Here is a 26,477-nt window from a genome sequence, read left to right as displayed (position 1 = left end):
GAAGTCTGGAGGGTCTGAAACTTGAATTTTGCAGAAGTGAATTTGTTTGGACTTGTGGATAAACTTCACTTTGTAGAAGGATGATTTTGCATTTATCTGGAAAATGCCCTACAAACTCTTCCCAGATTGATCGATATTGTGCTAACTCATACCCACTTAGTCCAGATCAGCATCAGTTTTAATAAAAAAAAAAATCAGCAGTTAATCAATGCATCTGATTAGCAGCACCTGGTGGCAACTTCCTCTCCTCAATACCAACCAAGCAGCAAGAACTCAATTCAGTTGACACTATGTGTCGTCAGGTGTGTGTGTGTGTATACGTGCGTATGTGTGTGTTTGCATTTGAGCTTGTGAACATGAGTATGTGTGTTAGTCAAGCTGTCCTGCGTTTTAATTGAAATCATCACATCTGTTGCAAGGAGGAGACAAAAAAAAAAAAAATCCACCGCCACATGAATGGGGAGAGGTGATTAATTAGCGACACGTTGTCTAAGCTGTAGGTTAAGCCGTGACAATATAGAACAGCTTCTGAGAATCATCTCAGGGATACGTCCCAGGCCCAGGAAAAAAACCGAGCGCTGCAGTGAATAAAAGAAACGCTCAAGAAACTGGAATGTTGCAATCATCCTGACACCTAACACTTCAAAGGAATCCGTCAAATGGCGATAGAAGTGATAGATATAGATAGATATGGTGATAGATGCCAGATGTGGCATAAATTCTTCTTAGACATTATTCTTTCAAAAACCTATGTGGGAAACTTGAAATTCAAGATGGCCATCATATCGGGTCATCTCAGGTCTTCTGGTTCTGCTCTGCATCCCCAGAACCAGAACCAAACATGGAGAAGCAGCATTCAGCTTCTATGCACCACAAATCTGGAACAAACTTCCAGAAAACTGAAAAACAGCTGGAACACTGAGTTCTCTTAAACCTGGATTAAACCCCAGCTGTTTAGAGTTGCTTTTAATTCATAATGAAAGAAACACTGACAAACACATTTAATGTGAATTGTTGATTTTAACAACATTACACACACAATGTAATGTCTGTTATTGGTTTTTACAGCTGTTGACTATATGATGGTTATGATATATTCATGATGTAAACAACTTTGAAAGGCCATTCCACTGAAATGCGCTTCACAAATAAACTTGAATGATTGAAATATGGGACTCTAAAATGTATCAAAAGATTAATGTTGCCTTATCCTGAGTTTAGATTTTCCAAAATGTATCCATAGGATGCATAAACTTTGATTCTTCCTGAAGGATTTGGATATTAACGGGAGTCCATGACGGGGGAAGTGTGGGTAGAAACTCAGCGAGGTGGTCGAGTCGAGCTGACAGCAGCACTCAATCTTCCAACTGAGCAGCGACTTGATCCAATCAGGACGCTATAGCGGGACCTGTCATGTCGGACGCATCAGCAGAGTGACGAGGACAGCAGCCGGGTCCGCCGCCCGCAACTACACCAACTTCCAACATCAACGTCAGCAGGACTACACCCGTCAGATGTGTGTCACCGCCGCATGCAGAGGATCTTTGTTCGATTTGATTTCCTTAGCTGCTCTACTTTGAAGCAAAACAAAGCCCAGTTTCAGGGTCTGACCTCCATGCGTTTGATGCCTCCTGCTCCTCTTCCTCCGTAGTACGAGGCGTCCACCGTTGGCCACTTCTTCTTTGGCAGCGGCTCGGGTTCCTGGAAAAACAGCCGGAAGGTCACACGATTCTATAAATGATAACATTAATAAAGCAGCTGCAGCTGGACGACAGTAAGACGGAAGCTGCAGATTAATTATATTGTTTCATTTTCACCAGGAAGGAAGAAACGCTCTGTTTGCCTCCACGGTGCGTTTGGTCAGCACGTTTCAAGGACTGTAAGCTTCAAAACAACTTAATCTTTTATGGCTGTAGCATATTTTCACTTTGAAAAGTTCAGAGAAATTAACTGGTATATTTTTATATTAACCTGCAGAAAGACCCAACAGGGATCCATTTTCAATTTTTTTTAGAAGCAACCAGATTTTTACTTTGAGTTTATGATGTCATTTACTTCCCAGGATTTGTGCTAGAGAGTCAGGCCCACAGCATCACAGGTCCTCCACCATGCCTAACTATAACCGTCAATATTTCCATCCCTCGTTTTAAAGCATTTATCCACTTTTCATTTGCATCTGACCAAAGCAGATGTCTGCAGTTAAAGTCTCAGTAGTTTATTAAGCTTTCATGTTTACATTTGTGATGGTGGGACAGAAAAGGCTTCTTCCTGCTGTGACTCCTGAACAACCAGCAGGTCTGAGAGAGCATCCAACGGGTTTTATGGAAACTTTACTGAGGTTCTCTTAGGCTGATATTTGGAGGATTATTTCAATTCTTATAATCAATCGTCACAGTTCCAGGTATTTAAATCGATAATGTAAATAAGGAAATATTTTCTAATAGCCATTTCCTAACTAAAATAGTTAATAGATTATACATATTTAATTTTGTTCATTCATTATATTTTAATTATTTATAATGCTTGTATCAAAATGGCTTTAAATATTCTGTTCATATAATTTTTATTTATTTATGTTTGTTCATATTCATATTATTATTTTCAGTTTATCTTGAATTATTTAACACTGTAACACAAGACAAGATGGTTTTTAATCAATATTCTTTTCATTCTGGTGATCCTTATAAACCATTACTATTGATAATAATAATGATGTATAAATGTATCTGAATTTTGAAAATAAATATGGCCAATTCTCAATTTAAAATGAATTATTAATATGTGCAGAAATATGGGGTCTAATCTGTATTGCGGACGGTTGTGTTGTCGACCCCTTGTGACATACTCACAGGTGGAGGCGGACGAGAAGGTGGAGGCGGCGGCGGCGGGTCTTTGATGACCTGAATAAACAGAAAAAGAAAACAAAGCTGGTCGGCAGGAGGACTCAGACCTTATCAGGACCCAGACAGGCTGACGGGGCCGATTCGTGACAGGTGACACAGCGTCACTCAGCTCGTCTCATGACGGCGACACCGCTGCTGCCAGCCTCACGAGTGGCAGTTGCCGCCCCATCGCCTCGCTGACTACTGATTACAAGGATCCTGCTTGTAAACCAACATCAGTGGCCCCACGTGTAAAATAAAGAAATGCTGAAAACCAACTTGTTGACAGGGGAGTCTTTGGGGCGATCGCTGTAGCCCGTTTAGCTCCTAATTAATTGGATGGGGTTCAGCGCTCCGAAGCGATCCCCCCAATCATAAAATCCTAAGGAGTTAATTAGCTCCAGTCAGATACAGAGGAGGCGGCTTGGGCTGCGCTCCAAGTCCTGTCTGCTGGGAAGATGAGTGGCGGCAGAAAAAAAAGAAGAAAAAAACTAAAACACATTCACACAGATCTCCATGACATCGCTTACTGACAGCGGAGTGACCAGCCCGGAGGCGGTCTCCGTGACAACGTGGAAAGACACCTGAGAAGCAGGTTGTCCACAATGTGATACCACTCAGGGACAAGATGCCTGGACTGGGTTTTTCAGATGTGCATCGGAAAGCCAAGAGGAGCCTGACGGTGACATTTGTCAGGCGTCACTCAGGCGTCCAGCTGAGACGACGCTCAGTCAGCGGTGACACAGCTGTGAAAAGACACACAGACGCTTATTATTTGGTGGCTTAAGATTTCAAGAGTTAAAGCTCACGGTCTGACAGACAAAAGAAAACCCACAACACTGAGAAGGAGCTTCAACTTTACACATGCACAGCTCTAATTAGAAGTTATAAAACATGACCTTTTTAGAGCAAACAAAGCTCGGCGTAGCCTGCTGGGATTGCTGTCAATAAAATGAAGTATTTGCTAAAAGCTCATTTGCAGGTAGACTAGTAAGTGAAGGTTGTTTCTGGTCCAGTTTTCCACCCAGACACTCCTGAGATGAAATTCTCCTTTCGTTCCTCCCTTCCTGTGGACTTTAGCACCAAACACAATAAATACTGAGAGAATATCTCGGCTTGAGGTGAGGAGAGAGCACCGTCTGGCTCATTAGTCATCACAGACAGATACTAAAGTCAGAGCTGCTTTTGCATTTGCTAAAGTGGTTTTGGAGGGGAAAAAAGGAGCAATGTAATTATGGCCTATCATAGATCCGAACAGCTGTTTCCTTCCCGGTTAAGCTCAGGGATACCGTCGGACTCGCTGCAGTGTTGTCATTAGAATAATGAAAAACAATCAATTAGGGTTAATTAATTTCTCTTTGACACACAACTGGCTGCGCACAAATCCTGCGGAGGTCTGTGGATGACCTCTCCATACGCTGATTAACAGCATTCCAGCCACACCTTACGTTGACGGGATTATCTCTTTTTATTAAGTAATTATGCAGCAGATTTCCCGCACATGTTGTGGGCTAAATAAAGCATTACACAAACGCCGGAGCTCGGCTGCTCCCTTTTTCCCAGCAACCTGACGGACAGATGTGAGCTCTCTGCAGCGCGGTGGCGTAATTAAAAACTAAACCGCGGGATGCTTCGCCATCTGACACCGGCCCCAGCGGCTCGCCACCGCAGCCTGCACGCCCCGGGGAATCGGACCAATCAGAAGCACTCGGGGCACCGTCCACATATGGCTGTCTCTGCGAACGCCCGACTGGGATTGGAAATCTGCTCGCTCCCAAAACCCGAGCTCAAACGGTGTCGTGTCAAGCTGTTTCAGGAGGTTTGTTGTGACGGATCAGTGGCAGGTAGCATATTTGAAAGTTTAAAAGCGATTTAGGCTAACATGGCTTTCTGCAGTAAAGGAAATAAAGTTCTGCACTGCAGTGGTGACATGAGTAACAGCTTATTGCTGAAATGTTCTCAAAAGCATGCACGCAACTTTCCTATAAATATGCATAGAAAGCTTCTTTTTTCCAGGTTTTCATATTCAGGACAGTTTTCAAGGAGTCATTTAAGTTTCAAATGTTAATTTAGAAATGTTTCCTTTTTTTAAAAAGCTTTGGCAGTCATGAGGACACCGGTGTGTTCATGGAGCCGCTGACTAACATGTAAGCATTTGGAGGGTGAAACTTAAGGGGTCAAAGCAAAATTTGAAGCTAATTCGACTTTCGTCACTCATTATTGACTCACATTTGCCACTTTGCACTGTTGACCGCAGAATAAGACAGTGCAACACACATGCATGACCCAATTAACCCTCCACAGGAGGGAAGCTTTTACCTGAAAACGGGTAATGAGTAATGTTAACACGTTAAACAATTTAGACTAATCGTTTCTTGTGCAAAAACACAAAATCTTACCAAGTCTGTTTGATTTAATTCAAATATGTTAGTACACTTGAAATAAGACAAAGCCAACTTTCAAGTAAGTTTTCAGCAAGACATAGGAGCTTGTTTTAAGGAAATAATTCCTTATTGTTGAAAAGTAAATAGCTATAAGTGAAATCATCTGCCAGTAAATTTGTATTTTTCCATCAATATCATTCACTTAACTTCATTTTTCTTGCTGAAATGTTACTTGTAAATTCTTTTTGTCTCATTTCAAGTCTACTAAGATATTTGCACTACAAAACAAAACAGAAATTCTTGGTCAGATGTTGTGTTATTGCAGAGCAACGAGTTATAACCGACAGCCCTAATAAAATGAAGTAATTAGAAGTTACCAACATGTTGGGCACCAAATGAGTTGCAAATGTTTCCAAAAGTGTGTCCAATTTTGCAGTGATTCATTTGTAATTCAGATAAATTCCCTTGCCTTTGAAAACTCCATCTCCAGCCCTTTGATTTAAACAAAAGGCAACGCCATGCAGGGCTTAATTTCCAAACAAACGATAAACAAAGACACTACCACTCCACAGCTTGTCTGACCTCTCGTCTGGCACCGGGCCATGCGGGTAGAGGCAGAGGAAGAGAGGGATTGTGGGAGGGAAGTTTGTGTGCGCGCGCGTGGCCTCGTCGCCTCATCTCGACTGCCGAAGCCTGGCAGACTGGGGGTTTAAATATTAACAAGCCACACATGGCCCTCCTCTTCTGCCGGGTCCCTGGATGCAAGGCAACAGCAGCTCCCTCCACCAAGACAAACACGTCCGCGGCCAGACATGCTGCAGGGGGTTTACATTTTAATGCCTTTGTTGGTTTTCCAAAATATGCTTCCATCTCATCCTGGATGGGATCCCTTCAGGTCCACAAAGCCAGGTGACGTCTATCATTTCAGGGGTGAGTGAGGTGAGTGATGGGGGGCAGGTGGGGGAAAATTTGCCTTCATCAGATCTCGGTAGAAAAAAGGCTGAGAGAAAGAGGCGGTGCACGCCATCTGTAGCCCCTCTCTCATCGCCCCAAACGATAATCTGTTGTGGATTTCTGTAATTGGTTAAGTGGGTGAGAATTGTTTTATAAAGGGGGTATAGGCAGGGTGAGGGATTTTTAGAGCTGTAGTTTTTAATGAATACTCAGGACTAAACCAACAATATGTGCCTGTGGGGCCGAAACATCTGGCGTCCTGTAGGTTTACTGCAGGACGTTTTTAAGCTTCATTTAGAGAAAGTCATGAATTTCTCTTTAACGCACAGAGTTACATTCACAGTTACATCCAGGTTGATTTACCCTTTACTTCTGCATGCCTAAGAAAATAAAAAGACAAAATTGGAAAGTTCCCACATATGAACAATAACTGTGTTTTCAGCAGCTCTCACACTGGTTATAAAGGACTTAATGCACATGATGCTCTTAGTAATAATATATTGCTACTGTCAATCTAGCAGACCTCTTCCGCTGCTGGATGGTTGCCGTTTTCTGGCCTGATCTGCCGATTCCGATTTTGTCTGATACCAATTTTTCATTGGTCATAAGGTCAGAATACTCCAATTTTACTCCAATCTTCCAATTTTCCTTCAGTGAAAAGCACCGTAGATAATATTGGCCTGAGGTGAAGCCAATCAACCAAACTTAAGAAAATCGGGGGCGAAGGTTGATGCACCTCTAATTCTCACCTCACGTACATATGAAGGGTTTTGTGTTTTAAACAAAACCTCTTTTTTTGACGGTTTAATCTCTTTCTTTGCTTAGTTTTATTGTGGTATACCTCAGGGACGTGTTCTTGGCCTTCTGAAATTTTCCATTTATATTTCTTCTCTTGGCCAATTTAATTAGAATAATAATGTTGATCATTTCTACAACAAATCACACATCAGGATTTCTATAAATTTACATCCTACAGGCTTTCTTTCAGAAAATTAATCCTGGGTTGGCTTAAATCAGTGAATATAAATAAAATCTCATTATTTTCTGGTCTTGCAGGAACGTCTCAGATGTGAAATGTTTAGAAAACTGTAAAGTCAGATTCAAAAGACTGAACAGTTACATTTACATGATGTTCGTCAGTAGAGTGGAACATCAGAAATAAACGTACCTTCCCTCTTTATGCGTTACTTTGGTAACAAAATGATTGTATAGAAAAATGTTTAAAGATCATTTTAAGAGCCACATTAAACAATAACAACAAAAGAACAAAGAGCAGAAGGCAGGAAATGAGAAAGCAGCTGAAACTCAACGAGCTGATTGACAAGATCAGGAAGCAGAGTTTAAACTAGAGCAGGAACAGATTTAATGGGATTAAACCATAAAAAATCTCGGGTATTATTATTAATCACGTCTGTCCCTGGGAAGGCCCAGTGTTGGAGTTGTATAAACAGAATTTTCAGCAACTGTCACTCAGATCTTTTTTTGCTAATCCAGGCCTTGGTGTATTTTTCTGTGTGTTTTTCTGTCAGGACCTGATGCCTAAGCAGAAACCATCAACTGATCTACAGGATGTGGTTTCTTCACTTCCCCACTGAGGTCTGCTGGGAGGAAATCTCATGTACTGTGGTGCACGTGGTAAAAGGGTGAGCAAATATTTAGCAATATTTTGCTTCAGAATATGGCAGATAAGGAAAGTGAGGATCCTCAGAGCCAAACAGGCCAATCTACTATCTCTGCCTGGATGATTTTGGTTTCTTCATTTGTTTATTTGTTGTATAAAAGTCGTGATTTAAGTAAATATGTGCATTCTTACAATAGGGTGCAACTGTACAAACAGGAAGTTTGCAGACGTCAAAGAGCACACACTAGTGTTCTCACTTTGTCGTTGTAAATGTTAGAGTAACTATGGCAACGATTTACTTTTAAGGTAATACAGACGTGAACTATTCTTAGTTGGTTTAATTCAGCAGAAGCTGCTGTCATTCTGGGTGCATGAAGGAGCCACAGAGGTTAACCAAAGAGACGAGGAAGATTCACCACAGTGCAGCAGAGAGGCCAGAACCACCACAGGAAGGCCAGAGCCAGGAGCGCCAGCATCACCAGGATCACGATGAGCAGCACAAAACCGCTCGACTGCAAGACAAAACCACAACATTACTTATCAAGACGCAGCACTGAAGCACAGCATTCCTTCAGAGAATCTAAAACTACATCCACTGATGAGTTTTGGATAAAACATATTTATATATTGCATCTTAAAAACAAAATGTATTTATGTTTTGTACATCTTAATTACTGTTCTGAATATGTTTTTTTTTAACAAATTGCCATTTTATTTCAGTATTCGATTAATTATGATTAACTTTATTAATAATTTCAGCCATGAATAAATGTTTAAAAAAGATAATATTGCTTTATTTCTATTTTGTTATAAAAAAAAACATATAGAATATTCCTAGTAATCAATACCAGTTAAATGTCGAGCATTTATTGAAGATAAAATCAATACTTATAATATTTGTTAGAGGAAATACACATTGTTCAAACTGGCTGGACTAAAAGGAGGCGAGTGATTCAGACTCACACATGTAGATGCAGTGATGGTGTAGGCACTAGAGATGAACGATTTGCCGTTGTTCAGGCTGATGAGAACATCCATAGTTCTGCAGAACAAAAGCAAAAGATAGTTCATCTGTCAAACAAATTCAAATAGATATAAATGGATTTAATCTCGGTTAAATAGATAGATTTTCTGTGCTTCTGTCACACAAATCTTTGTTTTCTAATTATTTGTTTTTCTTTAAAACACCAACAATGTAAGGCAGACATACAAAGTATGCAAAACGTGCCATACATCTTAATAATGTTCAGTGTTGTGAAACAGTATCAGCCATCTTGCCACAGTTACAGTTCATATATTGTCATCACAACAAAAGTGTTGTTAAATTTAACAGTACACATTTTTTAAAAACCCAGACAAAGAAAAGAACAGCAGCAAAACCAAATGAAGAGACGGGAATGGAGGAGATCTTCTCATCATCCCAGCCGTCAGCGTGTTTGGATGAACCAACTTGACTTGCAGTAACAAGGCCTGCGAACACCTATGACTTATTTAGAGGCAGAAACGCAGAGGCCGAAATGGGCGCAATTAAAACCCTAATGATGAACGGCACCGCAATTTCCATATGTCTGTTACGCCCGATCCAATTACGGTGGGTTTAATGAGAACTGGGTATGTGGAGCGAGTCAAACGCTTGAAATACTCCCCCCGCCTCCCACCCCAAGACATAAAACAGGAGAGAGGAGAGACAGCAGAGTGGTGACTGTGTGTGAGGGGCCAGCTGTGAGCGCGGCGCTGTACAGGGGAGGCCTGCATTAAAAAAGCGCTGCTGTGGAATAATAACCAGAGTGCTGTGTTTGCTGTGGATTCAGCCTGAGGCAGTGCCTTGGGCCACCAATTCTCCTGTGGTTCAGAACAGATGAGCAACCAGACCGCGTGTCCATTACTATGCAGAGTACTCTAAATATTCTGAAGTGACTTCTTTGCACCTTACCTTGTTTGCAACACTAAATATTTAAGATGCAGGTCAAAGAACTTTGCCACAGGATGCACTTTGACAAGTCATCCAACTTGTTGATTCTTCCCTACACTTTTCACCTACATATCAGATTAAGAATTCACATATTTTTGTCTTTTTATTACATCTCAAACATTTAGGTTTTCATTATTTCTTACACTAACAGACCTTAAAAAGGAAGTGCAACTGCATGCAACTGTGATATTGCTACTGCAGTCAACAGGGCCGGATCTAGAAGGATGTGAAAAAAGACGGTTTGGTGCCTTATCCTAGAGATGCAAAGCTTTCAGAGTCTAGTGATTACATCTGACAAAAGGAAAACGTGTAAACATTTAAACCATTTCTATAAGGTTCAAATGTAAACAAAAGCAGGTTTGTAAATACAATTCTGTAACTTAAGTAATCAGTTTTATGGTAGCTTCGGTGCCTGGCTTTTCTTAAATGAAAAAATATCAAAGAATTATTCAAAATATGATTTTGCAAAAAATTAAGCAGATTAAATTTGATTTTTGAGCATTTTAATTGATTCAGAAATGCTAAAACTAGGAATTGCCATTCTCTATAAAACCTTTTGTTCTGCATCTCTCCTCTCTCCAAAAAGGAAGACAACAAAATTAAAGACGATGCAGTCCTACATATTAGTGGATATGATTTAATGCATGGCTGGTCTAAAACATCTTGCCTCCATGTTATTCCCTAAAAGATGTTCTGTAACTTTGTAATTTTTTAAACTGTACTGATTTAATTGTTTCTATCATTTAAATTCAGAAAATCCAGCAGTATTAAAACACCCCACCTGATGTGGTGGGTTTTATGTTGGTCACAAAGTTTGAAAAACATGGATTTATAAAATCTAATCTATGTGGGCTACTGGCCATGTAAGACTTTTCTAAAGTTTGGCCCAGGAAATCATGATATTCATTGTGAATAACACGTCTTTTCCTCGCTCTTCACATTTTCCATGGTTTCAGTGTTTCCACTGCTCTCCGTGTGCTTCACCATGTCAGTAAATCCTATATTACATGCAGGCCCTCAGGGCTGTGGAAGGAAATCCAGCTGCTTAAATATATAGTTGGGTCTGCAAAGTTCAAATTTGCAGGATTTTTCTTCATCTTTCTTCATCACAAGAACAAAAATGTCCAATTTGCCTGTTCAAAGTAAATATATTTTATTTATATTTTACCTGAAGAAAATGTAGATTCAAGACATCGATTAAATAAAACATCTGTCTGACAACACAAAGCAGCTTATAGTTATAAGGACTCAAAAACTACACCTGAACCCTGAAGGGGTAGAAAAATATCTATAAAATATTGTATACAACACCAATACTAATATCTGACATCAATATTGGTCCAGAATTTTCATGTGTACAATATTATGGTTCGTTGTTTTCCATAATTCATCACAAATACTTAATTACAAATAAATATGGGCTGCAAAATGACTTGTCAATAGGAACAAAATGGATGTAGAAAATAAGAGTAAGAAGTGGCAGTCAGAGCTCCATTTCAGAAGGTTTCTTAGGTTATATACAGAATACTCATAAATTCATTTATTTTGTAAAATATTTGGATAATTTCACATTGAAAAGATCCAGGAATGTTGTTTTTTTTATTATTATTATTTATTTCCATCTTTATCCAGGCCTGGAAAGCACAAAAAGACAAACTTCATTTACTTTAAAATGAGACAAATCATTTTAAAACAGGTTGAGTGCGTCTTTATAATAAACGTACAGAAAGTCGCTGCTGCTTTGACGAGGCGTTTGAAATGAAATGAAATGAAATTTTATTCGAACATGATACAAATATAAAATAAAATAGTGCACAGTAACAAGAAGTGCATAAGAAAGAAGAGAAAATACAGATTTTTTTGTTTCAGTTAACATATCATGCTCAAAATGGGGTAGGAAGGGGATCTTTGCATGTTAACTAAGTGCTGAACGTGAGGCGAGAGGTGAGAGGGAGGAGGGCGTGGGGGCGAGGCTAAATTAACTGACACTCTCAGTCCAGAATAACGGTGGGCAGGTTGTTAATCAAGCTGGAGGTGCAGAACCTGCAGTGTGAAGGAGGAAAGCTCCCAAGCGAGTTACACAGACGAGCCCACCCCCCTTCATCCTGACAACGCCGGACACCCTGAACGCACCACAACTCAACCATAGAGAGCAGGACCTCCTCTGCACACACACACACACACTGAGAGCTCACTTCCTGCACAGCAGCCAGAACCCAGGCACAAGCCATGCAATCATTTTTACCTTAGTTATAGCATTAAATCTGATGAATATAAATTACAATCCCGTTTTTCACACACATTTTACATCAGAAAAACATGCAGCAGCACTTCCATCTGGTGAAACACATTTCAATTTGCAATTCCTCACATTTACACCTGCAGCTCACACTAGTGGGGAACATCCTCAAAAATATAATTCATTACTGTGAATCGATTGAAAAAGTAATAAAAAGTAATATTTAGGAAGGACATATTTCAGGTGTTAACTGCTGATGATGATGAACAGTCAGTGAAGAAAAATCTGAAAATTACATCAGACCAATGAAGGAGGATTGGAAATGCAGAAATATTGAAGCGAAGCCTGGTGGTTGACAGATGTCCTGCACACAGACACTGGAAGCCTCTACAAGGATCCTGAATTACATAAAGTCTGAACTAAAGAAGCCGACTGGTCACAGAGTTCAAGAAGTGAAGCAACAAGGATGAGCACAGTTTTGAGAGGATTGGAAAGACGACCAAAATATCTCACCTCACCGGAGAAAAAGGCTGGAAAGGTAATGATCATTCCAGATAAAAATTTAATTTAGCATTTTTATTTATGGAATCAAGGTCCAGAAGACAAGTGGAAAGACTTAAAATCCATGTCTGGTCAGGGTCCAGCATGAACTTTCCACTCATGATTTAAGCCATCATGTCATCTCTGGGTCTTGGTCTGCTGAGTTTTATCGAGTCCAAAGTCAACAAGGTCCATCAGAAAAAATAAGAGGACTTCATGCTTTCTTCTGCCATTAGGACTTGGTACATGATCTGAACTGAACCAGAACCTGGATCAGTGATCATGGTGGTACTGGCCAGACCTGAACCCCATAGAGAATCTAAGGAGGAAAATTAAAGAGTCTTTTCACACCCGATAGTCCAGTAGACTTGGTTAAATTTCTTACATTTCACGCTACTCTGTGTAGAAAGCCCTATAAGCAACCTGTTCCCCTCCTCACCTGTGGGGGCGCTGCACCAAGAACCACTGAAGGAAATGACACAAAATCCCATGAGCACAACTTCCTTCTTCACAAAATGTAACCAAAAAAGGAGTGGCGTCAGATTTTAATGGTCACATAATTTCTTTGTTGTCTTTGGTAAAAGACCACGAGCCATTTCTCCCGCTAGCAGCAGACCGACGTGTTTGTTTTGGTTTTACCCAGAAAGCCCTGAGCAATAGTCTGCTTCTTGATGTAATCTATTATCATGAAAATTACAATAACACCAAACACTTGAAAAACATCAATCTCTGTGTAATTCATTTAATTTCTAAACAAACAGCATTATTTCAACTGAATTCCTAAAACATTTCGCTGATATTCTGATTTATAGAATATCAGTGAACCTTCACACAACAACAAAACCTCACAAAAAATGTACCACATTTAGCTTAGTGGGTCTTAAATGAAAAGCAGGATGAATAATTGAAAAAGAAAAAAAAAGAGCTGGCTGTCATTTAACTTTCCTGCAGTGAAAGCCAGTGAGTGACACAGAGGAGGGAGCTGCAGCTGCTTGGTGGGCCGATCATAATGTCTGAATAAATGGCAGATCCTTGTTACGGGACACAGATCAGTCAACATTTCGATACAAAGAGACACTTGTGCTCTTCGCTGTAGATATCTGGACCCCGGTGGAGAAAAGTTTGTCCCAGGGCTCGCTATCATCTGTCAGAAAGTGGGTCCGGCGTGACGCTAAGCTTTGATGATGCCACGCAGCTGCAGTGGCCCGACGACCGAGACGCTAATGGCTTTCAAACTTCTTTTAAACATGTGAAAACTGTGGAAGTTGAATAATTCACGGCGCGGCATATGCAAGGCCTGTCATCTGGCATCCAGCAGCCATCACTCTGGACGCATCTGCATGGCAGAAGTTTTTGATGGCGGGGAGGAAACCGTCCCATGAAGCCTGGGGACCAGATGAGAAACCGTCTCACTGAGACAGACGTCCACCATTTGGACAGAGTGACGAGCAGTCGAGTGAAAAACTCAATCCAAACTGATCCTGGTGTGACAGACGCTGGGGAAATCTGGCTGTTGTTACTCAGCAGAGGTAGATTTCCACAAAACACTGATCAAACGGTTATTGGTCTTAATCAATACAACCAGAATCTTAAAACTTGCTTCAAGAATGGAAATGAAAATAAATGTCATCTTCAGGAACTCGGCCTATAAACTGCTGTTCCAGTTGTTCTTTAAAAAGTGGGAGTTAGATGATCTGGTCAGGTTTTTACTCTGCCATTCACCAATACTGATCACATTGATTGGCTGCTAATTTTTCTATTTAATTATAATTTCTACTGGCTATGTGATCTGGCAGAAAGCAACCAAAAAAATCACCTCAACACAAAAACATACAAAAAGAAAACATGCAGGCACATTGCAGCAACTATTGAGTCAAAAGAACAATTGAGAAACCTGCTGTCAGTAATACAATATTCAACAGACTGAAAACAGTAAGGCTCTCAGCCTAAATTATATTAAGTCATTTGATATAGACCAGTGTGAGATTTATATAATATCAAGCACAAAAGGAAATATTTCAAGTCAAATGCAGGTTGCATTCAAATAAACTTTCATAAGTCATTAAATCAAAACTGCCCGAGAGCATGGCTAACCGTTTCCTGTAATGTCAAAGCTGACACTGCTAAGCCCCGCCTCCTTTCTCTGATTGGCTGACTGGTCCAGGATCTGTGCATTTCTGCAGATGGCATTAGGACCACCAGGAGAAAGAAGAACTGAACTTTTTCACATTTTATCTGTCACAACTTACTGAAGGTTTTAATAAATGCGTATAAAAAAAACAAAACAAACATTTCTGATCTGGTTTCTTGTGCAAATATATTTGTACAGTTGAAATAAGACAAAACTAACTTCCAAATAACTTTTCAGCAAGATATAGGAGATGATTTAAGTCAACAATTTATTAATATAGATGAGAAAGAAGCAGCCAGTGGGACTGGTACGTTTTCATCAATATTATGGAGTTATATCCTTAAAACAAGTCTCTGCTTTAAGTTACTTTTCAGTTAGTTTAGTCTTAATATACCACGATATTTGCACTAGAAACTAGACAAAAATACTTGATAAGATTTTGTGGTTTTGCAGTGTTGTAGGTATAATCTGCATTTTTTTAATCAATATTAAGAAATTATTGACTTAAAAAAACTTCTATATCTTATTCAAAAGTTACTTGTAAGTAGTTTTGTCTTATTTTAAGTGTACTAAGATTTTAGTCTAAGAAAGTAGACTAAAAATACTTAACATTTTGTGTTTTTGCGCTTTTGTGTGGTTCCAGACTCATCATTGAACAGCAGATCTCTGCACAAGCAGCATGTCTGTGCTGCAACAAACAAACAGTAAGACACTTCTGTTGAAAACATCTTCCTGCCCTCAGAGGAGCAGATGGGGCGGCGTGTTTAATCATTAACAAGAGTTCACGTTGGACGCTACACCTGCAATGTCAAGCAGGTGCCACCTCAGGTATTTCTTCGCCACATAAATGAAAGCACAGGTGAGGACATGCTGCTGCAGGAAAGCAGCCATTTAGCCTCTGAATGGGGCCCCAGGATCGTGTGCAGAGCCTCCTAATGGGGAGGAGGAGGAGGAGGAAGAATCAGCAGATGCCTGCGTTTCAAGTCTGATGCCACAGATGTCAGCACAGATGATGCCTCCTCCACACGGCTCCATGACCAAAAGGGGACAGCGATTCCAGGACAACCAGGGCGGATCTGGGAGTTGGACTGGAAGTAGACTGGGAAGCTGCAGCTGAGCATTAAAACTCTAGAGACTGCTGCACTGCAAAAACACTGAATCTCTTACCAAGTAGTTTTAGTCAAGTTTCTAGTGGAAATAGCTTTGTTACAACTAAGTTTTCGGTAAGAAATAGGAGCTTGTTTTAGGTAAATAATTCCTTAATATTGATGAAAAGTGTTAGTTTCTCCGGCAGATTATTTAACTTATAACAAGATTTTTTTCCTGCATTATTAGTGAAATAATCTACTATTTTTTCAGCAATATTAAGGACGTTTTGACTTAAAATAAGCTTCCATTTCTTGATGAAAAGTTGCTTTTAAGTTTGCTTTGTTCTATTTCAAGGGTACCAAAATATTTGCACTGGAAACTACTTGGTGATATTTTCTGTTTTTTGTAGTGTGTATCTGAAATATGTTGCCCAGAAAAGAGAAGGTTTTATTTTTGGAAAGACAAGGGCCCCATGTGTGGCACAAACACGGTCGCAAAGCGGGATCGGAGAGAAGGAGAGTCTTTTCCGGACGAGCGGAGCTGTGTTCAAGGAGCATCCTGCGTGCCTGTAGTGCTGCTGGAGCAGAAGCAGACAGATGGATGGAGACGGAGGCTCCTGTGCTCCGCCGTTCCATGCAGGTGGTCCGGGGAGCGGGGATTGTCAGAGCATGGTGAATTATTTAAATGGGGAGTGTGGAAAAGGGAATGGCTGCATCTGTCGCACATCCTTTTAGAGCCCCTCCAGCAGATGTGTTTACTCACCACCCATAGTAGCTAACTGCTTAATGGGTCAGCATCGGCAGCCAACAGTTAATTAGGCAGGGTCTTTCTGTAAGCGGAGGGGGCGGAGCCTGATGTGGGTGTCAGGTCCTGTCAGGATGTGAAGAAACAGAATCCAGAACAGAGTCTGTTGTTTCCACTGAACCACTGCTGGTCATTACCAGATGGAAGAAAAAAAAAACACTTCCTGGATGATTTGTTTTAAAAAAATTTCCCTATACAGACAGGAAATGTTCACTTCCACATAAAGTCTAAATCTAGATCACGTTCTACGTGGGCTAACCGAGTATCAGTGCATTAATGTTTGGTGTTTGAGTGAGGGCTCTACTGTAAACCGCTTCAGATTGTCACAACGTTGGGCATTAGTCGTATTGTTTGTCATTTAGAATAAAAATAAACAGACCTTTTTCCATCTCCGTTGAGTTAGTTATGTATATATGTGTGTGTAAAAATAAGAATAAAAAGGAGAAAAGCAGGAACTTCCATAAAAAACACCAAAAATTTGCGTATAGGAAATGAGGAAAAAGAGAAAAATGGATGTTTCTAACAGTCCAAAGGAGGAGCTTCCTCTCCACTGTCACCACTTTTTGCTCAGGGTGACAAATCACTGCAAAGGTAAGAACTCAAAGCAAACAGCTGGGTTTTCTTAGATTACTTTATGTTTTATAATTGGGAAAACATTTTATGATTTCTGATTTGATCCAAGTTTGACATTACAGAGCTGCATTGGAATAAAGGTAATTAATTTTGAACCAAGCTGGATCCTGTACAACTGAATATGAATTGGACCCGTTTTTTTAAAGTGACTCGACAAGACATCTGCTGTAATTTGGTGTTACATGAGTAAACAGAGCTGAATTATGGGAGTATTTTTTATGATGTCCTTCCATGATAATGAATCAGGGCAAATAAACAGACCTAAAAATCTAAATATCCAGCAGTTTTCTTTCTCGGCTTCGGCTAAAAACAACCCATCACCTCCTTTTAAAAATCTGTGGATTAGCAGAGGTGAGGTTCAGGCTGGTTTGGAACAGCTACAGCGTCGCTGTCATCGAATGACACATAATCTCTTTTAGAGCTCAAAGGCCTTGAGGAGGCAGCAGCGCTCATAATCATACATTTTTGATTGGATTGTAGTCAGCAAGGACATTAAAATCTGTTGTTCCATCTAGAATGCCTTAGCAATCATCTGCTCCGGTTTGGGATTATAAAAGATGTCGTTAAAATCAAGCGATAACCACCCAGACGGGAATAAAACGCATGTTTGCACGGTTTCCTCTTCGATCTTCGTGGGTCGTATGCTCGCAGTGTTTCTCTGACTGCACTGTTTACTGCGACTTTTAAAATGCATACGGATGATTTATAGACTTAGGCGGCGTTTGTTTGCAGAAAGAAAGACATGTGGAAAAGCAAGCAGGAAATCTGAGGAGTGAAACAAGTTGCTTAAACTGAGGAGATGGAAACAGAATTGAAATTAAAGAACAGAAAAGGATGAAAATACAGACACATTTCTTCTGAAACACTTTGGATTATTGTAATTTAAGAAAAAGGAAATATTGGGATCTTATTAAAAAAACAAACGACCTGCTTTTTAGCTCATTAATCAGCGTCCTTCCTTCAGTTTATAAAAAACAATTCAATTTATAGAAGAGCATATTGAATCTATATCCAGGTTTCCTTTTCTAACTGTTGATGTGATGTCTGTGATGTCTGTCTTTGAGATTTCACACTTTTCTTGTGAACTTGCCAACGTCATACCTTACATACGAGCTGCTGAGCATATCTGCAGTGCTAAATTAATTTACACGCACTGTGCTCATTTATAGCTGCTCTGCATGCTCACGTTTAGATGATTTCTACCAAGAAGGTCAATAAAAATCATTATTGCTTGGATTAAGACAGCTGATCTCTTCCTTGTTCACCTATATGGCATTTAGGGAATAGTTTTTGGATGTTTTCGAATCATTTGCCCTTTGTAATGAATAGAAAAAACGACAATCAGGTTTGAAAAGATTAAGTTCTTACAACTCGTCACCCACAACATGAAATAAATACCGACCCCTGATATCAATCAATTCCTTCAACAATAAGAGTAAATCCACTTTCCACTTACTGTCCAGGATCATACAGTGTGGGAGCGGGACACAGCAGGTAGTCATTGCGCACACTGGTTGGCTTGTTGTCTGGAAAACAAACACAACAGTTTATTTTTTTTTATTTTCTGCATCTCTTATGTGGAACCAAACTACTTTTAAATATGGATCCAGATCACGTTTAAAACTACTGTAGTTCAATTTAAAACAGCAGAGTCCAAACATTTTTGCACAGTGGGACAAAAATCACTCAAAAGTGACTATTTTAAATGAAAATGAAACAGTTTTGCTATGAATTGTTCTAATTTAACATGCCCAGCAATAAATTAAACATAAGTTTTAATGAAATTAATTAGAAAAGAACAAATGGTAAAAAAAAAATTTGGTTAAATGTTTTACACACTTTGGATAAGCAGGTTTATCTGAAACTTGCTTCATTGGCCTTCAGCTGTAAGTCTGTTATAAAATAGAGCAATAACTTCATTGTGCATTATTGTTATTTGATGATTAAAGTCAGTGAAATAAACAAAATGGAACTTTTCATTTAGAACATCTTTCATTTTTAAGAAAATAAAAGGTGTAGTTATGTTTATTCATATTTCAGTCTTTAAAAGCTTCCTCCAATCTGGGCTTTGAAAACTCACCAAAACAAACGTTACTTTGCATCAACACCAGTGGAAGAACAGAGTTGTGGTTTGGCGTTAAGATGTGAGAAATAAAGTAAAAGATAAAGAAAATAGACGAGTAATCCAGGAAAAAAAAAAAAACTGTAGACTTCTTTATATTCAATAAAAAATATATATGTGAAATCCAATCATCATTACCGGCTCCGTTTTGAACCTTAATCTCATCACCACAACAGACTGAGTCCTCAGATGAACTCAATGTGAAATATGTGGTCAGTATCTGAATGATAGCATAACACGGTAATACTGTTTTAAACGCTAACAAATGTATTTTTTCATAAAAAAGTTGCAAAATATTTCTTCATCAGAACTTTCACATGTTGAATGCTTCATAACGTGACAGAGTATGAGGGGCATGCTAATAATAATAAAAAATATTAAGTGAATAAAGTCATGATATAATGAGAAAAAAGTCAAAGCTATACAAAAATAAACTTGTACGAAAGTAAAGTCGGAATAATACAAGAATAAAGTCGTAACATATGTGGATAAAGTCATAAAACTTTGAGAAAACAAAAAGTGATGTGAGAATAAAGACATTATATTTAAAAAACAAAGTAACATATGATAATAAAGTCAATATTCCTAGAATAAAGTCATAATTACAAGAATAAATATTGATTCTGGTAATGCTTTGACTTTGCTTTTGCAATTTTATGACTTTATTCTTGTGTTTTTATCTATGTTTTTAGCGTGGCCCTAACTCTCCATCATGTCATAAAGCTCTGAGTTGTGGATGGAAAAACAAAAGGAATGGCAGATTGGATTATAATTTGTGTGTGTGTATAAGCGTGTGTGTGCTCATCAAAGGTTGACAAAGGCAGCCACTGAGATTATTCATATGACTGATGAGTTTTTTCTGCACATGCCTCCAACTGGTTTGCTGATGGAGACGAGTGAAGCATCTGTTTCACATATGTGGCGTGTGGTCCATAGTTGCCATGATGCTTGTCCATAATTATAAGGTGCCCCACTGTTAAAAAGGTCTGGACTGAACACATGCAAAAGCCAATAAGGGAATAAATAGCCCCAAGTGGGCGAATGTGAGACAGCCTAAACTGAGAAAGGACTAACAGGAAGACATCTGCTAATGGCCACTTCCCTAATTCAGATAAGGGGGTTGTTTTTTTTTTAAAAAAGGGAAAAAAAAAAAAGGAGAAAGAAAATATGTTCAAGTATTTTAGTTGAGATGAAATGCTGAAAAATCAAAAATAACTTGTCAGGAATGGAAGTGTTGTCATTGGCAGCCGCCGATCCCGCAGATCCCACGGCCAAATGAGAGCTTTAAAAGATTGGCTCTGGGTGCCAAATCCCGTTTGCTTCCTGAAAAAGGATTTCTCAACAGAACAGACTGCGAGCTCAAAATAAGGAGCACAGTGACCTATATAGCCTCGCTCCTCTGATGAATGCAGACGACGTAGATGCGGCACGACACGGCCGTCGTTCAGCCGCGTCCAACCTCAAAAATGTTTAAGCCAAATATTTACCAAAAGATGAAACTATATGATTAAATAAAAGGGGAAAAAATCCACTTAGTTTTGTCACTGTAAATGAAAAGTGATCAGTGCAGAAAGAGGCGACAGAGGGGGGGATTCCTTTGTCCAAGTTTGTGTGTTTGTCTGAGGAAAATTCAACCAGATTAAATCAGATGATCCAACGTAGAGATTATTGTACACCAGCTCTTTGTGCTTGATTTTATTTTCATTCCTTTACCTATGAGGGTTATTTGGAACGCTGTAAAAACACAAAACTTTACCAAGTATCAATTTCTAGTGCAATTATCTTAGTACGCCTTAAATAAGACAAAGCTAACTTACAAGTAACATTCATTTATAACTTGGCATTTTCCCTTGTTAAGTGTAGCTACAACTTTTTCATCAATATTAAGGAATTATTTACCTAAAAAAAGCTCCTATATCTTGCTGAAACATTACATGTGAGTTAGGTTTGTCTTATCTCAAGTGTATTAAGACAAGATTTTGTTTTTGCAGTGAAGCCACAGAAAACAGTTAACTGACCTAAATTCAAGATATTTTGTACATCTCAGGCACTTCATGTTTATGAATTTGTTCTTGTTTTATCAACTTTAACCAACTGTGGTTTATTTTAGTTGGACTTTTATGTGACAGACCAACTAGAAGTAGTGAAGATGAAGGAAAATGTTTGCATTCAGTTCTTTTTCTCTCCTAAATAAGATCAACTGCAACTCTAGAGGAGCTGCTAAGAGTCACAGCTCATGTGACTGGATTATAATTTGGACTTTATGAAAGAGAGATAACTGGATCTGACTGAACTTGTGGCAGCACATAAAAACTGACAACACACAGTCTAGTTTACAAAGAGGAATGGGCAAAGATGCAGATGCCTAAAAAGCACGGCTGTTCTCCTAAAGTACTGAGTACAAATGTGCACCACACTTTTCAGATTGTTATTCTGAAGACATTTTGAAAATGAGGGTACACCTTCTTTCCACTTAATCACCCAAATATTAGTGTTTTTTGGTTAAAATCCTAATAAAATCAATGAAATAGAAGAATGTGATGAACCTCTTGACTTTTCCAAACATCTTTTAAAGCGTGACTGTATTTGATGAAGTAAAGATTTGTTTTTGTAACTTTTCAACTGAAAGAGGAACAAAAGCTATAGTTGAGACATAAATTAAGGACATGTAATTCAGAGCAACTGTCGACCCAGAGGTGATTTCCAGAACGTTTAGGGAACTTACTGATGGTTTGGTCATTAACGATGAAGCTGCAGATGACGCCTTCGTTGCTCTGTCCGATGGAGAAGCCGTTCCCTCTGAGGACGATGTCGAAGGATTCTGGAATGTCAACAAATGTGAGATAAGACCGCAAGGAGGGATTTCAGAGTCTGGAGTTTCAGAATCTCCTGTTGTGTGACCTGATTTCTGAGACACGGCTGCAAGTTTTCTTAGAAAAATGCAACACAAAGTTACAAAATACTTTGTAACTTTGTGTTACAAAGTAAAAATACTTTGTAACACAAAGTGTTACAAAGTATTTTTCTCTAGATTCTAGTGGAAATATCTTTACAATTTAAATAAAGCAAAACTAACTTACTAAGTTACTTTCCAGCAAGACATAGGAGCTTCTTTTTAGGAAATAATTCCTTAATATTGACATATTAATCAATATTAAGACATTATTACGAACAAGCTCCTATTTCTTAACGGAAAGTAATTTGTAAGTTAGTTTTATCTTATTTCAGGCATCCTAATATATTTGCACTAGAAACTAGTCAAAGAATACTTGGTTAGATTTAGTGTTTTTGCAGCGTCTCTGCAGAAGCTAGAGGGACAAACTTCAGTCCACCCACCGTTCACACACACAACGGAAGGCTCCACAGTCAGGATCTCTGTGCACGATCGCTTCAATATCTGCAGGATGTGAGAAAAAAAAAACAACAGCTTAGAATGCATTCGCTGTTGCTCGGACATGGCAGGAATAAATACATCAGTCGCTGACGGTTATTGGCTCTGTCAAGTTTAGAAAACAGATCAGGGAGCAACACCTGAGAAACGTCCCGCTCCTGATTGGCTCCGGGCGGGAAAAGGAGAACGGGAGGTAAAACAGCAGCTGTGTCAGCCTTTATGGGGAAATTATGCAAGACTATTACTGTTCCTCAGTTCTATTAAAAGCCTCTCAGGGATCTTGCATTATCATATAAAGAGGCCTGTGTGAGCGCACTGTCATGGAGCTGCACTTCCCACTGTGATTCAATAAATCAACAAAGGGAAAACTATGCAAATCCCCGCTCAGGGCGGGTAAGAAGAAGCATATTAATGGCAGTGGAAGACATTTGAGCCTTTCATTTGATGTTGGACAGAAGCTTAATCTGAGAAGTGGAAGATGGAAGTGTTTACAACAGCCTTGTTAGGGATGATGGTTTGATACGGGGTTGTATGACAGCTGGGAGGAAATGGATCTGCTCCTCTTCCTCTGCGCCTCCATTTTCCCACTCTAATTACTTCCTTGGCAGTGAACAAGAGGGGAAAAACGGGGGAATGTGGGAAAATAAAACAGTTTGCCTGCTTAGGCTTCAAACTGTGAAATTATAAAAGTTTTCCCCTTCAAGAGCGCAAAAATGTTTGGTGCTAAACAATAAAAATATGTCTATTAACCGTTTAGTTAAAGGATTAACGGATGTGATGGGAGGCACTTTGGGGGTACAAAGTAAACATGCTGAATGTGGAAATGAGAAGTTTGAGTTTGGTTTAATTTCTTCTCGATCTGAAGGGAAACATTATTTATGGAGTGTGAAGGAGAGAAGGCAGACGTCCAGATATCCAGAGTCGCTCAGATATCTCAGCCAGCTAAAGGTTTTCTACAAATCAGGTCAGCTTCATACATTCATAGAAAAACAAATGGAGGGGAATAGATACACTTAGAAAACCACAATGTTTGGCATGCCAGGTGAAAATCACTTCAACTTTTACCAATTTTGAATAATGGAGATTATTATTTAACTTTGAAAATAGCTCCGCTCATGGTGCATGCTGCCTTTGTTCTAATTTATTCTTCAGGCGTCCCATGTTTGAACAGTTGTTCCCTCTGGTTTTCTGCTATGCAGCTGGAAAATCTGACTTTTTTTGGAGACAGTTGTTATGATTAGTAACCTTGGCAATAAGGAAGGGATGAACCTAACATTTTTTTAGTAATTGATTAAACTATCAATTATTCCAAAGATTAATTGATTAATCTTGAGTTCTAGTAGTACATATTTTTTATTTTATTGACTGAATTGCAAAATGTAGATTTTTTGTATGATTTTGACTAAATCACAGCTCTAAATATGTTGCTGCTCCAGCAAATAGCCTTTTGTTTTAGTCTGTATACTTCAGTTAACGATTAAACGATTAATAAATTAGTTTACGATTATTTCAATAGTCGATTTTTCTCAATTAACTTGATTAATCATTTTCACCCTAAACAAGGTGCTATTTTTAAAACTGGGAGCAGCTGGTTAGCATCTCAAAAACTCAAATAATACCTGACCTATGACCCCAAATCCCAGATGAGTTTCTAACCTTGCAGCCAGACAGAGATTTAGAGAGGAGTGGCAAAAGCAAATGAGATGGATTAGCGGAACTTCGTGACATCAGATTATGTTATCCAGGACATGTTGAGCTGTCAGCATGACATTTATTTTCCCTTTGGTATAAATAAAGTATGTTTGAATTGAACTGAATCGTTCTGTCGTTTCAAAGACTTAATGAAGTCATTCATCCTAACAGGATTCCCAGGTCCACAGCATCACAGATCCTCCACCATGCTTCACAATGCACCATACTTTCACTTAGTCATTCTTTGTTTCTTGTGAGAATCACATGGAGTGCAAAGTCCACATTTATCATATTTCACACGTTTACGTTTGTGATGGTTGAACTGAAAACCCATTTTCCTGTCATGCTTTTCAAGAAGCTGTTTGCGTGCAGACAACATCTAATGGTTGCTATGGAGACTGATGATTAAGATTCCTCCAAACTATGAACTCGAGACCTTACCTAGCCCAATTTGTCACAATTCACACAGATTTAAAATGATCTACAACTAGATGACACTGATAAAATACTAAAAGTCAATTTATAGAAGATTTTGATTTTTAAAAAAATCTTAATGTAAGTTTTTGTATCTATTGAATCCATCGACTCAAATTAAAGTGTTGAACTCCAAAGTTTCCATGTGACAAAAAAGTCACTCACAGATGTGTTTCTTTGAATTTTTTTCAGTTTAAACAAAGGTGGCGCGCTAGAGAAAGGAAAAATCTAAATCTCAGTAGGTTGCAGAAATGATCTCATTTTGTTCAGACACAAAATAATCAAAGTTTTCTGCCTCAAAAATTCACAGCAAAAAAACTAAATCATCAGTATTTTTCGTCAAGTTTCTATTGCAAATATCTTAGTGCACTTGAAAAAAGACAAAACTAACTTTTGCAAGATATTTGCAGCTTGATTATTTAATATTCATGAAAAGTTCTAGTTCCCTTGCACCTACTAAAAGATATTTTCCCATGTTATCGACTAAAATCAAGCTCCTATTTCTTGCTGAAAAGTTACTTATAAGTTTGTTTTGTCTAATTTCAAGTCTACTACGATATTTGCAGTAGAAACTAGACCAAAACTCTTTATAAGATTTTGTGTTTTTGCAGTGCTGCAGCTCAGATTACCAAGGCTGCATGGAGAGCAAGAAAACATAAACAGCCTTTCGGAGCCTTGAAACCAAACTTTCTGATCTCTTTCTGTGAGTTTTGTCAGGCAGGTCGCAGAGGCGACGGGGATCCTGCAGCGAAAGGCTGCGCAGATGATCCCAAATCCTTCCAATCCAGCAGAGAAGAGACGAGGCCAACAACCGAGGAATCCAGGATTACTAATCAGAGAGGAATGCTGCTCGTTTCGTTTGGATTCTGGAAGCGTTGCTGATCTCTGCTTCTTCAGAGGGGATGGGACGGGGGAGCGGGACTTTTTCACATTCGCTCTGAAAGAGGCTTCAAAGCTGTTCAGGAAAGGATGGCGGTGCAAGGAAGAAAATGTTTACGTCACACTTTGCCCCAAATATCCTCCCTGATATTAATGGTAATTATTATAAACTATAAACTGACTTCAGTCAAAATTGCAGCAAAGGATTTCAGTTTTCTGTACATCTGCATGTTTTGCATCCAGTAAGGTTTGAATGCATGAACTAAATGCAGTACAGAGCAGCCAAAGAGATTCTTGTTTTTTTTTAGCTTATTGATTTGCACATTGCAAAAACACAAAACTAACATACAAATAAGTTTGTATTAAGATATAGGAGATTTATAGTGTTTTAAGTCAATAACTCTGGAACATTGATGAAAAAATACCAGTTCAGACAGATTTCCCATGTTAAGAGAGAATAACCTGCTAGTGTAACAAGCACTTTTTCATCAATATTAAGGAATTATTGACTGAAAACAAGTTCCCACTTCTTGCTGAAGAGTTACTTATAAATTGGTTTTGTCTTATTTCACATGTAGTAAAATATTTGCACAAGAAACTAGACCAAAAATACCTTGTAAGATTTTGTATTTTTTGCAGTGCCTGGATTTTATTAAAAATATACCAAAGC

The 26,477-nt window shown here is 38.9% G+C and overlaps 1 protein-coding gene across 1 annotated transcript in view; it reads right to left on the bottom strand.

Moving 5' to 3' along the window:
• The window catches only part of LOC106963102 (anthrax toxin receptor 2-like), a 77,141-nt gene that overhangs the window by 38,462 nt on the left and 12,202 nt on the right, over window positions 1-26,477 (bottom strand). The window contains exons 8-14 of the mRNA XM_015057836.1: window positions 22,708-22,768; window positions 22,097-22,192; window positions 18,706-18,775; window positions 8,805-8,883; window positions 8,258-8,353; window positions 2,850-2,900; window positions 1,612-1,701 (exon numbers count right to left, since the gene is read on the bottom strand). Coding sequence (XP_014913322.1) covers window positions 1,612-1,701; window positions 2,850-2,900; window positions 8,258-8,353; window positions 8,805-8,883; window positions 18,706-18,775; window positions 22,097-22,192; window positions 22,708-22,768 — 543 coding nt within the window. The remainder of the gene's footprint in view (window positions 1-1,611; window positions 1,702-2,849; window positions 2,901-8,257; window positions 8,354-8,804; window positions 8,884-18,705; window positions 18,776-22,096; window positions 22,193-22,707; window positions 22,769-26,477) is intronic.

Source organism: Poecilia latipinna, unplaced genomic scaffold (genome assembly GCF_001443285.1).
Source record: "Poecilia latipinna isolate Pla-1442-1.1 unplaced genomic scaffold, P_latipinna-1.0 Scaffold1495, whole genome shotgun sequence".
In the NCBI taxonomy this organism is placed as follows: Eukaryota; Metazoa; Chordata; class Actinopteri; order Cyprinodontiformes; family Poeciliidae; genus Poecilia; species Poecilia latipinna.
This window is presented reverse-complemented; position numbering and strand designations above follow the sequence as displayed.